The following is a 13,810-nucleotide window of genomic DNA, read 5'->3' on the forward strand; positions in this document are numbered from 1 at the left end:
GGCATCAGAGCAGGTCAGCCTTGCAGCTTCGTGCAAGGCAAGTGCCTTACCTGCTGTCCTCTCTCTCCAGCTCCACTGTTTGTTGCTGGGGTTTTGATTCGTTTGTTTTTTGTGGTGTTGTTGTTTTGAGGCTCTCAAGAATGTTGTAGCGATAGCACAGTGGGTAGGGTGTTTGCCTTACACCTGGCCGACCCGGGTTCGATTCCCAGCATCCCATATGTTCCCCCGAGCACCGCCAGGGGTAATTCCTGAGTGCAGAGCCAGGAGTAACCCCTATGCATCACCGGGTGTGACCCAAAAAGAAAAAAAAAAGTCAGGTGAAGATTTCTTGGCAGGAGCCAGAGGAGAGTGACAGGCTTTGCGGGACACATACGCTCAGGCGGGCCTCCACTCCAGGGCAGTCAGTGGTCTCCCCGCTATCCTCATGCCTGCTCTCCCAGACACAGAGCAGAGAGCAGAGGGCAGAGGGTAAGCCACTTGTGGTGCAGCTCTCAACACAGCCATCATGCCCTCAGTGACACAGAACCCAACATGGCACAGACATATTCAGGAGCTGAGGCACAGACACCCAGAGGCAAAGGTCAGGGATGCACTGGCTGCCAGACACACACACACACACACACACACACACACACACACACACAGAGTGAGACACCCACACTGGGGTGCCCACCCCTCACCCAGCTCACTCTTAAGTGTGGCCAGGACAGGCCTAGAGCAATAGTCCACCAGGTAAGGCACTGTGGCCAACCCCAGGAACCACATAGGATTCCCAGAGCCCCACCAGAAGTGATCCCTGAGCACCACTGGGTGTGGCCCCCAAACAAAACCATAAGGGGCCAGAGGACAGGGCTTCAGACCAGGTTCTGATCAGCTGGGCCCAGAAAGCCAGACCCGAGGCTCTTCTCTCTTCTTTCAGGAAAAGGACGTACAGGCCGGCTCTGTGCAGCCCAGGCACACGGCCCTGCGCAGAGCAGGACTGGAGAGTCACCGCACCGTGCAGAAGCCTGGATGGTGCCTTCCTGCTGCCAGGCAAACGCAGGCTACCCTCTGGGGCTCCTCTCCACCCCAGGAGACCTCCCTTCTCAAGAGTCAGAAGATAAATTAGGCCCCTTGGGGGAGTTGGCGGGGGACTGGGGGACTGTGCAAACAGCCCTCCACCCCCCAGACTCCTCATCCCCAGTGAGACGGTTTCACCCAAATGATGCTGGTCTGCTGGCTCTAGGGGACCCAGCCCCAGTGCCCCCAACTCGCCTGGCAATGTGCAGGTTACATGGGGGTAGGGAGCTGTCCACCAGCAGGAATCAGAATGCACTGCTCTGGAGGGGGGCTCAGGTTCCACAATGGAACCCCAAGTCTTTGTTTGTAACCTGCCTCCCATTATGGGCCCATTTCCACGGAGCTCCCTATTCTCATTAGACCCTCGCACCCCGTCCTCTTCATCTCCAGCAACAGCTGTGCCCTTCTCCCTAGCACGCCTCTCATCTAATTGTTTTTTTGGGGAGCCATACCCAGTAATGTTCAGGGATCACTCCTGGCAGGGCTCTGACCACTGTCCTATTGCTCCAACCCCTTTCTTTGGGATCCCAGCAGTGCTTGCTGAAGCCAGGGGCCTCTGACCCTGGAGTTCTCACAGGCCTCGTTCCAAGCGAGCTGCTGAGCGTCAGGCTTTTGTGTGGAGCAGAGAAAGCGTCTCTCTGTGCAGACCTAGTCCTTCGGGCGTGTCTCTGATGAGCAGTGGTGCCTTTCTGCAAAAGACAAAGTGTAGCTTCCTCTGGTGGGAGGATGGCCTGCATGTCTCCCCAGGAGGAGGGCCCTCTTCTGTGGCCCTTGGGGCCTGGGAGGGTTGCCTTTAGCTATGGCACTTGGCCGTCTGTGGGTCTCTGTGCAGGGGGCTGGTCTTCTCTGAGATGGGTCTCTGTGGAGGCAGCCTGGTCACCGTCCATAGCCCTGGGACCTGATTTGAAGCTGAGGCTTCTCTCAGTGGCATCTGGGATATGAAATGGTCCAGGGTTCCACCAGTGTTTATTTTGTGATTCAGACCTTTCCCCACCTGTGACTTACAGGAAGATGATATATATCAACATCTAGGTGATTTAGAGTCCCAGTAGTTCTCAGGACTTACTCCAAGCTTTGTGCTCAGGGATCATCCAGGCAGTGCTCAAGAGACCCATTGTGGTGATGGAAATTAAACTGGAGTCACCCACATGCAAGGCAAGTGCCTCAACCCCTGTGCTATTTTCCCAGGCTCTAAGATCTATATTTTACATTTGTAACCCTCTTCATATGGTTTAGCGCACACACGTATAAGCATATGTTCACATGTAACAAACTTAAGTTACATGCTATATTTGCAGGGGTGTGGGGGGGAGCACACCTGGCACTGGTCAGGGCCTACACTTGGTTCTGCACTTAAGAATCACTCTCGGATGAGGCTGGAGCAATAGCACAGCAGGTACGGCGTTTGCCTTGCACGCGGCCGACCCGGGTTCGATTCCCAGCATCCCTTATGGTCCCCTGAGCACCGCCAGGAGTGATTATTGAGTGCAGAGCCAGGAGTAACCCCTGTGCATCGCCAGGTGTGACCCAAAAAGCAAAAAAAAAAAAATAATAAAAAGAATCACTCTCGGTGGTGCTCAGGGGACCATATGGGATGCCGGGGATTGAACCCGGGTGGGCTGGGTGCAAGGCAAGTGCCCTACCCGCTGGACTTCTGTTTCAGCCCTGTAACAATTTTTTCTCTGATGCATTCTGATATGTTTCTTCTATTCAATTCTTTCTTATGTTTTTTGCTTTTGTGAGCCACACACCCAGCAGTGCTCAGGGGCCACACCTGCCAGTGCTCAGAGGCTGTTCCTGGCTCTGTGGTCAGGGTCTCTTCTGGAAGGGCTGGGGGACCTGGTTGTGGGGTCAAGGCTCAAACCCAAGCCTCTTGCCTACAAAGCATGTGTTCCGGTCCGTTGAGTTTTCTCTCCAGTCCTGCTGTTGTAGCCTTAATACTTTGCGAAATAAAACAAAAACTTGTTGAGACCCATACAACTGGTTTGATTTCACCACCCCTGGTGGGCCTTAAGCTGTAGTGGGAAGGCCTGGTCTCCCAGGGCCCTGACAGGCACCTCTCGTGAGGGCGAGGACCTCTGAGAGCCGGGGACTGTCTCCTGAGGACTGGTCCTCTCTCTCCGGGGCCGAGACCTTTCTCACATGCAGGCTCTGCCTTCAGTCTTCTCTGACCCCCGCCTTGCCCCATGCCACTGCCATATTCTCCCGAGACACTCCAAGCGCAGGCTCCCGGGAGCTCTCTGAACACGGTGCCTCACTCTCGGCCCCGGGGACCATGGGAGCAGGGAACCGAGCAGGCTGGGGACAGAGGGAATGCTCAGGCTGTGTGGCCGAGGGTGGCTCACGGGACCTTCAGTGGCAACCATGGAGCTGAAATGCATTCAATAAATCATGGCGGCAGGGCCTGGGGGAGGGGGAGGCCAGCAGGGAAAGGAGTGGGGGGGGCAGCAAGAGATAAATAATTCATTAAACAAATAAACAAGAAGTCTGTGAGAGGAGGCGCGGGCATGTGTGCGGGTGGGAGAGGCAGCCGCCAGCTCCAGCCATGAAATATTCACGGGTTCTGCACCTTGCCCAGCCATGTGTGTGCCCCAGCTCGGGCAGCTGCTGGCAGGGGCCAGACCTGGTGCTATCAGGAGGGTGACAAGCATGTGTTCTGACATGCGTATGTGCATGTCTGTGTGTGGATGTGATTATACAGAGCCCTAACAACATGAGTACACAGGGAACCACACGCAGGACCGACAGACATCCGGGCCCCACGTGCTGATGTGTGATCCATGGAGACGTCAATCGGGACGCCAGACTTCGTGGGTGGGGTTGGGCGTGACACCTCCCATTTGAGTCCTTCCCTGATCCCTCTAACAGGTCCCGCCAGCCGTGAAGCCTGAAGCAGGAGGCATGGGGGTGGGGGATGAGTCCTCTGACAAGGAGGCAGTGGGGCTCCACACAGAACAGGACGTAAATTCCAGTTCCTCCAGTCCGAAGTCCTGCTCATCACCTCACTTTTGCCATCTGTAAAATGTGGAGGGAAACACCCGACTTCAAGGCACAGGGTGTTACGAGTCAGAGGCAAGTGTTGGGGAGACGCCTGGCTAAGGAAAGCCTCAGTATGATTATCGGAGGGGCTCTTGGGGGGTTGAGAGACAGGACAACAAGAAGTCACTTGCCTTGTGCGTGGCTGACCCCAACTCGGTCCCTGGCACTACATAGGCTCCCCTGAAGCCCTCCGGGAGTGATCCCTGAGCCAGAGCCAGGAGTCCGTCCTGACCAATGCCAGGTGTGACCTCTCCCCCCGAAAAAAAAGTTTCTCTCCTGGGACCAGCCCCAGATTCTGTACTCTCTTCCCAACCTTCTCCCTTGGCTGACCTGGTATGAGGGGCACCCCGGGTGCCAAGCAGGGATGGGAGTTGGAGGGGGGCTGACCATCAAAGAGGCCTGTGCCCATTGCTCGGCTGGGAAATAAGGCGCTCTGACCGTCTTCTGTGACCTCAGCCCCACTCCTCACCCCTGATTCTGGCTCTCTGTTCTCTCCTGCCACAGAAAGGGCACTGCAAGAAAGAAAAGAAAGAAAGAAAGAAAGAAAGAAAGAAAGAAAGAAAGAAAGAAAGAAAGAAAGAAAGAAAGAAAGAAAGAAAGAAAGAAAGAAAGAAAGAAAGAAAGAAAGAAAGAAATAGCATGGTCCACTCAGGGAACTGGGGGAGTGGTCTCTGAGTAGTGTCACCGTCGACACCCCCCAACCCATTCTCTCCCCTTGCCCCCAGCAATCATTCTAGGGTTTTCCTGCCAAGATAGCTATGCCCGGGCAAAACTCGGGCCGAGGTCCTCAGAGTGGGTGGAGGAGTCAGGGCTGGAGAGGAACAGAAGGCCAGGGTGAAGTCCAGGGCCTCCTGGGAAAGCCCAGCATTCCCCAGCCCTGCGTCCCCTGGAAAGGAGCAGGAGCCAGCAGACAGGTTTGAACCAGCCTGTGCCTGCAGACAGAGCAGGCCGGGGAGGGGGCTTGGTGGGGAGAGGTGACTGGAAGGCCTGCATCTCCAACAGGAGCCAAGGCCCCTGGGGACTCACCTGGGCACCCACACCAGAGACTCCCTCGGCCTCCCTTGGTCAACTGGCTGCTACTCGGGGAGCAGGATTCTGAAAGCCTCAGTGTAAAGGTGGTGCCTGCCCACCCTTTCTCAGAGAACCAACCTTGGTTTTCTACTTCCCCTCCCCTGGGCTGGGCAGGTCCAGGCTAATCTGCCCAGAGCTTCACAGCAAACATTGATCTGCAATAAAACCACAATGTGTGTTCAGGAGAAGGGATTCCAGACACAGAGATCCAACAACACACTCTCACAGTCTCTCTGTCTCTCGAACACATCATACAAACACTGTCACATACTCATACACAAACATACACATGCACATACACACAGACATGCTTACACTGTCACACACACACTCATACAGTCACATGCACTTATGAACACACACAAGTCACAACATCACGCACAATTATACACACTCATGCTCGTACATACTCTTAAGTCTCACACTCAACTCATGCACACCCACACATACACTCACACAGACATCCATACATGCACTCACACACACACACACACACACACACGCACAGTCACCCATACATACACCACATTCCAAACACAGAGTTCAGGCAGGGCAGCTCCCAGATGGGGGTTGGGGGGCTCCCCTACTAAGACGCACAGGAGCTGTCTGTCCTGGCTTCTCTGAGCCTTGTCCTTCTCGATTGCCTGTGTCCCCCACAGCACCTGTACAAGCACTTGACATCATCAGTATTTGTGGGTCAGTTTATCTTCACCAGTAATCTGCAGAGTCCTAGGGAAGGGGGTCTGGTCTCATGTGTGTGTCCCTCCCTAGCATCAAGCATACCTCCTGGTATTGCACTAGCAGGACTAGGTGAGATGTTTCATAAATAACTGCTGAATTGATTAACAGAAAAATAAAGACACTCTCAAGGAGACCCCTTATTCAAGCTCTTTGGAAACACAGAGTTGGTGTGGGGTCACTGTGGCCTCAGACCTACCCTGGTGTCTGTCTCCTGACTTCCTGTTCCCTGGCTCTTACTTTCTGCAAAGACCCTCTTTTCCCTCAGTGTGAGCCCTTGAATTCAAGTTGCACTGGAGGGCTGGCAGGCAAGGTAAGGGTTAATGACACCTCATTAGTGTTTAATTGGAGGAAGGAAGCTGCCCTGGCACCAGACAGGTGGGCAGGCCTGCCCCTTGCTGGAAGCAGGCATCCCTCTTCCAGCACCCTGCCAGGCGTGTGGGTGATTTGGCCCTGGAGACCCTCAGCCCAGCCGGGGCACCTCCCCCACCACTTACTTTGCCAATTTAGACTCCAGGCCGAGCGACCCAGCCCTCCCCATCTGCCACTGCATGTCCAGAGGGAGAGCTAGACTCGCCTTTAGCTCTGCCGCCCCTGAGAAACGGGAGGCTGGGAGAGAGCGGGCAGGGAAGCTGGACGCCAGCGAGCCAGCAGCAAAGGGATGGATTCTGGATCCAGACAAGCGACAGGCCTGGGAATGTGGAGCTGTCTGCCCAGTTTGACCTTAAATGAAGAGAATGCAAATGAGATGCAGACGATATGCAGATGAGCACCAGGATCTCAGAATGAACATTCTAGATGGCAGTATTTCCTGTGACCAATAACACCCCTCTCCTGAGCCTCCTGGGTGAGTTACACTGGGCATTACTTTGAGATACAGGAAGTCGAAATGGAGAACAACTTGGCTGCCTTGGGGCTGCACCCCCCCCCCAGCGGTGGATCTCCCCACCAGCTTCCCAGCCCCCATCCCAGGCACCAAAAGGCGGTGGAGGCGACCACAGCTCTTCAGGTCCAGCGGGGATGCACCCACGGTTGCTATGGGGGCCCCCTCCCCTCCAAGTGAGGTCTGAGCCAATGGGGCACACTGAGGATGACCTCATGCCCCAGGCCCGGGATTCGGTGTGGCTCTTTGGAAGGCAGAAAGCCCCTCTCCAACTGCGTCACCGCTGGGGATCCCCCGCGACCTCAGCTGGAGCGGCCCACTGAAAGAAGGGCACCCCAGGAGCTCAGTTTGTTGAATGGATGAACAAATGAATGACTAAGGAAAGGAAGGCCGATTTAATGAGAGGGAAGAAGAAAAAAGAAGGAGTTCCTGAAAAGACCAAAACTACACAGAAAAGGGGACTGTTCCTTGCAAGCGCCCTGCAGGACTCGGGAAAGGAGGGTCTTTGCAGCCCTCGGGACAAGGAGCCCCAGATGAGGGAGTTTTCGCTTCCGTTCCGGAGAGCCAAGGGCAAGCCCAGCAATTTGAGGGCTCCGCCCTGGGCCGTGGACCGCCGCTGAGTTCAGGGGAGACCGGTGACGCCCCAAAACCTGCAGGCCTGCCCATCCTCCTGCAACCGCGCCCCGGAACACGCCTCGAGGACTTCTCAGGGCTAGGGCCCAGCCCCGGAAGGCCAGTGCCTGCAGCGCGCCTCGGCCCCACGGCGGGGGGCTCGGGCCCCGGCCGGGAGGGTGGTGAGAGAGGGTGTGGGGCGGGGGGCGACTCGAGGCGCGCGGGAGGGGGCGCGTGTCTGGGAGCGCGCGCGCGTCGGGGTGCGGGGACGCCGCGGGGCCCCGCGTCCGCGCTCTCGCGCTCTTATCAGCTGCGGATCCGCGCGCCGGCGCCGGGCTCGGCAGCGCGCGCGCCCGGCGGGGTCGGCCCGGCCCGGCCCGGCCCGGAGAAGGTGTGGGCTCCGCGGGGAGCAGGGTGGGCCGCTCGCGGGGCTCCGTGCGCTCCCCGGCCCGCCCCCACGCCGTCCAGGGCTGCACGGGGGACGGGCCGGCGGAGCAGTGACAGTCGGTTGCCACGGCGACACTTAGACCCCTCTGCTTGACAGTTGACACGGAACTGGAACCCAGGACCAAAGACGGAGACTGTAGCGCCTCCTGCAGCTTAGCTCGCGCCCGCCCTGCCCACGGCAGAAGATCGCACTTCGGGGTGCGGGCCCCGGTACCCGAACGCGCAAGCACGCTGCACCCATCGCCGTGGCTTTCCCTGAGAGTGGCGGCCAAGGGGTCGGGGGCAGTCCCGCACCCCGGGAAGGCGGCGAGGGGCACGGTTCGCCTTAGGGGCGGGCGGTGGTGCGCCAGGCGGCGGGGGAGGGGCGCGCCAGCTAGCCGCGCGCTGTCTGTCAGGCGCTGGACCCCCGGCACCCCCCGGCCCCCCGCGTGTTCACACGCCGCCTCTCGCTGCCGCAGCCGGACGAGCTAATCAGCACAACATCCACCTATCGATCGCTGGCCGGGCGCCAGGCGGGCCGGCACGGCGCCAGCGCTGGCTGCGGGGCACCGGGCCGCGAGAGTGGAGTGCGGGGGGGAAGGGGCGCCCCCTCCCCGGCTCCACCCAGGACCCCCGTTTGGAGAGAGAGCTCCGTTTGGATCGGGTTTCGGGGAGATCGAAGCCTCACCAGCCAGAGGTGGGGAGAGCGACCGGGTGGCTGAGAGCAAAGGGGGCCCTCCCTCCTCGCCCCACCCCCTCCTCCTTATAAAAGCGCAGAACAAAGAGGCCGCTGGGGAAGGAGGCTTTGATCTGACCCACCTCCCCAGTTCTAGGCCGGGCACCGCCCAGAGCGCCCGTGGGGTGGGGGGGAGAGGGAAATCCAGCTCTGGGGACCCAGGCGTCCTGAAATCCAGGTGCTGGCTCTCTCCCACCCCTCCTTCTGCCCCCTGGCGACAAGCGGGGTGCACAGGTAAGGGCAGTGTCCCCCTCCCCCACACCCCAGCTGGCTGGGTCATCACAGCACCTGCTCCTCCCAGCGCAGGAAGCCAGTTCCGAGGTGGGAGAGGATGCCAAGCGGGTCCACAGCTGCCGCTGGCACCCACCCCATGCTGCCCATAGGGGCGCCCACTGAGGCCTGGCTCTGATGGCCTGGGCACAGCTGGCGTGGAGGTCAGGCCAAGCCAGCCAAGAGCAGGGGCCGCAGGGAATCCTGTGTCCAGGAGAGATCTGCGGAGCAGCCTGTCCGTTGGGTGTGGGGGACAGATGACAATTTATTGAGGGTTTGGTCCAGATACTTATAAAAATACAAAGTGGCATGAACAGGGACCTCATGCCAAGTCCATCTTCACAGAAGACATGTGACTGACCCTCCCCCCGGAGGGAAAGGTGCTGCCTTGGGGAAGAGGTGCCAGGGCGGTGGACGCAGATGGCAAGCCTGGCCCTCTTCCTCACCCTGGCCGGTCATCCACCTGTCTGTCCTTGGGGGCTTGGGCTCTGGCCCCCTGCAGCTTCAAGGATGCAGTGCCACCGAGTCCTGTGTTCCTGGGGGTTGGGGTGGCGCAGACCATGGCAGGCTGCCCCACGCTCCTCTTCACACAGGGCCAGCACTTGGTAGGGGTCCGCAGGCCCCTGACCTCTGAGGTCCTCTCACAGGGTTCCGGGGCACTGGACAGAGTTCAGGGGCAGCGCCCCCTGCAGGGCATCCGGGGAGGGCTCAGAGAGCTCGCAGGAGCCTCAAGATGGGAAATAGCAGCAGCAGCAGCACACAGAGGGGGCTGGGGGCGCCTCCCCCTCGCCACCCCGAAGTGCCACTCTCTCCGGGGCTTCCCACAGGATGGGCCGACTCGGACTCTGCGAATGGGAGGGTGCGCATTGGTGGGGGCCCCAGCTTCTGCCTGCCACCCCCTGTGCCCACCACTCTCCAAAATCAATTGTCCCTTCCCCTCACCTACCTCCTTATCCAACTTCAGAGGCTCCCCCAAACTGCCCCGTGACTGCCAGCCCAGGGAGGCCTAGATGGGCCTTGCCTCCCGAGACACCAGCACTGGGCCCAAAGCTGGGTGAGGGAGCCCTCCTGAACTCAGAGTCTCGTGCTCCCCCCTCCCTCCTCATTCCCAGAAGGGGTCCAGAGCACCCGGCATACTTACTGCTCTCCTTGCAACAGACGGACACCTGCAGCCTCAGGCATTGGCCGGGACTCTCTCCAGTGGGCACCGCTGGGTGGGGTGCGGGGAGAAGTGAGCACAGTGTGATCTGCCCACCCAGACCCCCAGCTTTGCCTCTCTCCAGCTGTGCCTTACAGGGGGCACTCCCACGTATCAGGCCCCATTCTTTTTTTTTTTTCTTTTTGGGTCACACCCAGCAATGCTCAGGGGTTACTCCTGGCTTTGCACTCAGGAATTACTCCTGGCAGTGCTTGGGGGACCATACGGGATGCCTGGGATCGAACCCGGGTCGGCCGCGTGCAAGGCAAACGCCCTACCCGCTGTGCTATCACTCTGGCCCCTCAGGCCCCATTCTTGCCCGTCCTCCGCCCCTGGGCCCCTGGGCCCCCCTCCCAAGCCCTCTTCCTACTAGAGGGCCATGTCAGTCCTGGGCCAGCCCCCGCCCGGCCCTCTCTTCCCCCACCTCAGCCCCGAGAGTGCCCCCGTCTCACTCACAGATGTAGTAGTACGTGTCTCCAGGTAAGAACTCGAAGCCGAGCGAGAATGGCGTGAAGCGCTGAATCTTCTCTGAGAAGCGGACAGGGCCCAGGGGGGCGAAGGGCCGAGAGCATTCCCAGCGCTTGAAGGCCCGGGGCCCCTCGGCCCGGCAGGCCTGGTAACCCTGCCAGTCCACCATGTACAGCGCAAAGCTCTCGGGGCCTCCCGGCGGGCCCGGGCCCTCGTAGTGGGGGCAGAAGATGTCTAGGTAATCGTTGAGGCCCAGCTCCACCACCGCATCGCCTCGGAGCAAGCTGTGGGTGTGGGGAAGGAGTCAGGGGCTCAGGGAGGGGGGCGGCACAGGCCCCCAGGGCCATCAGGTCCCTGCCAGCTCCCCCAACCCTCACCAGAGAGGGGGCCGCTCGGCAAGGCCCCAGTCCCCGTGAGTCACAGCTCTGGACAAGGAATGAGTGAAGGCCTCCCAGCTCAGAGAAGCTGAGGGGCTGAGTGTCTCCAACGGGGAGAAAGCCGTGCCCACCCTGCCGTTCCCACTCGAGCTGCCCCAGTGGGCGTGGCCTGGCGCCTGCATCTGAGAAATGGAGGGTGCTGTGAAGGAGCAGGGGGACAGATGCGAGAGTGTGGACTGGGCTGCGGGCTGCAGGCACAGCCAGGGCCAGCCAGGGCCAGCCAGGGCAGCAGCACCCTAGATGTGCAGGACCAGGCTGCCCTTTATGTATTACTGACTTACTGCTTGGATTTGGGGTCACACCAGTGGTGCTCAGAGCTCACTCTGGCTCTGTGCTCAGGGATCACTCCTAGAGATGCTTGGGGGGCCATAGGTGATGCCAGGGATCGACCCGAGTCAGCCATGAACAAGGGAAGCGCCCTACCTGCTGTCCTATCGCTCCAGCCTCTGCTAGAAAGAACACCAGGGTCAAGCCAGGGAGAGGCAAGAGGGTGCTTCCCCTTCCCCCCAGGGCAAGGACATGCCAGGAGTAGGGGTCACCCAACTGTTATCCAACCCTTGGGCCCCACAGGACTCCCCTCCCCAGCAGAGTTGGAGGCTGGCCATGCTGTGTACCCCTCATTCCTCCCTCCATCAGCTTCTGGGCACCCACTTCCCCAGGCCCACATACACACAGAACCCCAGTGGACTAAAGAAAACCTCCAACTGCCTCTCCATGAGTAGCCCCAGGACCACCCTGCAGCAGGTGGCTGGATTAGAAATGCAGATTCCTGGGCCCAGGGCCCCAGCCAACACAAGCTAGATCTTGGCACGAGTGGAGGCAAGGCCCTCGGTGTCTGGAAGGAGTCCTGCACCAGGTCCTTCTCCACCAAAATTTTTGTGGGTCCAATAGAAGAACCAGAAACCTTAGGGTGAGTGGCTGGGGGGCAGGGGCAGGAATCTTTAACGTTCTTCCAAGCGATTCAGGGGCACTGGGCTGGAACAGGGAGAGGCATTCCCGCTGCAGGACAATAGCACTTATGACAGCGCATTGGTATTATAATGACCCGTGCAGAGGTCTGCCTCGGGAAGGGGGGTCAGCTCCCAGAGGGCAGAGTCTAGACGGCTATCTCTGGAATCCCCTAAACACAGGCCCAGGCACCGCACAGGATGAGTAAAATGTTAGCGAGCTAACACACGTCAGAGGCGCAGATTGTCTCAAGTAGGAAAATCAGAAAGGAAAACAGATGGAGAAAGCAGAGAGGCAGGGAGAAACCAGGAGGAGGATGGAAGCAAGCAGCAGAAAAACACCAAGGTTCAAAGGCAGGGAAAGAAATCAGAGCTGGCTTCTGCAGAGAATGCCTTGCACACTCAGGGCAGCCGGACTGCTTTCCCAGGGGTCCGGGTGTTATTAGCCCATTGTACAGATGAGATAACTGAGGTCAGGAAGGTCAAACAAGTCGCCCAAAGGTGAATCAGCCAGGAGGGCAGGCTGAGACGAGATGGAGCCAGAGGGCCCCAGAGAACTCCCGAAGGAGGTGGGCAGCCTCGCGGGACCGGCCCAGCTCACCCGCTCCTGAAGCCCCTTCCCTTCCTCCGTCCCAATCCGCCCGCCCCAGCGAGCCGGGAAGCTCCCCCAAAAAGCGGCGCGGGGGGCGGGGCTCGGAGCGCGGGCCAAGACCCCCTCCCCCAGCGCCCGGCTCCCGGACTCCAGCCCCGGCGCTCGGGGCACGAGTGCTCCGCCGCGCCCACACGTGCGGAAGGAGTGGGGGGCGCCCCGAGCGCGCCGCGCCCCTCCCCCGCCCCTCCCCCGCCGACTCAGACAAAGGAGTCCCGGCGCGCGGCCCGGCGCGGGCAGCGGCGCGCACGGAGCGGGGGCCGGCGGCGCGCCCGGCCCGAGCGCGCGCGGGCCCGGCCGGCGGCGCGCGGGGTTCGGCCCGGCTACCTGGGGTTGCTGGAGTTCCAGTAGAGGGGATGGCGAAGGCCCGAGCCCCCGCGGAGAGGGGAGCCGAGGAGCGCGGCCCAGAGGAGCGTCCGCAGCAGGGGCAGCAGCCGCATCGCCCCCCGGGCTCCGGTCCCTCCGGTCCGGCCCGCCCCGGCCCGCTTCGCAGTGGCGGCGAGAAAGGTACAAAGTGGAAGGTGGTGGGGTGGGGGGGTGCTCCGAAAAGGGGGGTGGGGTGCGGAGACTCGCGGGCCACGCCCCGGGATAACTTTCCACCAATGCGGGCGTGGCTCCGCCCCCCTGCTCCCCGCCGAGTCGCCTTAACCCTCGGCGCGCCACCTCGCGTGCACAGGCTCAGCCCGGCCGGGCCAGCGGGAGCCGGGGCCCCGTCCCGCCGGCTAGGAAGTGCTTCCAGGAAGGCTGAGTGTCTCGTGGCTGCATTGGGACGCGGTGGAGAACCTCATTAGAAGTTTGGAGGGTTTGGGGGCCAAGGAGATAGTACAGCGGGGAGGGCGCTGGCCTTTCACGCGGCCGACCCGGATTCGGTCCTCAGCATCCCATATGGTCCCCTGAGCACCTCCAGGAGTGATTCTTGAGTGCTTTGGGGCCAGGAGTAACCCGAGCATCGCCGGGTGTGGCCCAAAAACCATTAAAAAGAAAAAAGCTCCTCGGAGGATTTCTATAGTTGCACACGCCCTGTACCCCAAGAGGAAAATGAGGCACGGATGAGGACCGGCCACATTTTTCTTTGCACATCTAGGTGCGGCGCCAGGGGAAGACAGATCGCTTCCTGGGACTGCCCGTCCCACTTCACACATGCACACTTCGTTTTCACTGGCCAGCTCCATGCCCACCTCGGGGTTGGCGCGGGTCCCTTCTCTTGCCCACACCTTGGTTCTGGGCTCCCCGTCCTGAAGACGAGGTAATAAGGTGGTTGCGGCCTGTACAAAGCA

At 60.2% G+C, this 13,810-nt stretch overlaps 1 protein-coding gene across 1 annotated transcript; it reads right to left on the bottom strand.

The window, feature by feature from the left end:
* Nucleotides 1-9,102: 9,102 nt before the first annotated feature.
* EFNA4 (ephrin A4) lies at nucleotides 9,103-13,033 on the bottom strand. Its single transcript, XM_055140428.1, has 4 exons — nucleotides 12,861-13,033; nucleotides 10,489-10,784; nucleotides 9,976-10,044; nucleotides 9,103-9,679 (listed from the first exon to the last, which is right to left on the bottom strand). Exons 1-4 carry the CDS (start codon nucleotides 12,971-12,973, stop codon nucleotides 9,543-9,545), a joined length of 615 nt encoding a protein of 204 aa, XP_054996403.1. The 5' UTR covers nucleotides 12,974-13,033; the 3' UTR covers nucleotides 9,103-9,542.
* Nucleotides 13,034-13,810: the final 777 nt, after the last annotated feature.

This window comes from Sorex araneus, chromosome 5 (assembly GCF_027595985.1).
Source record: "Sorex araneus isolate mSorAra2 chromosome 5, mSorAra2.pri, whole genome shotgun sequence".
In the NCBI taxonomy this organism is placed as follows: domain Eukaryota; kingdom Metazoa; phylum Chordata; class Mammalia; order Eulipotyphla; family Soricidae; genus Sorex; species Sorex araneus.

Excerpts from the sequence above, each read along its gene's own strand:
- EFNA4 (XM_055140428.1), bottom strand. The coding sequence starts at position 12,973 with ATGCGGCTGCTGCCCCTGCTGCGGACGCTCCTCTGGGCCGCGCTCCTC. Across the intron at positions 10,785-12,860 it reads TGGAACTCCAGCAACCCCAG|CTTGCTCCGAGGCGATGCGG; the intron begins GTAGCCGGGCCG and ends CCACACCCACAG. Across the intron at positions 9,680-9,975 it reads CGTCTGTTGCAAGGAGAGCA|AGTCCGAGTCGGCCCATCCT; the intron begins GTAAGTATGCCG and ends TCCCATTCGCAG.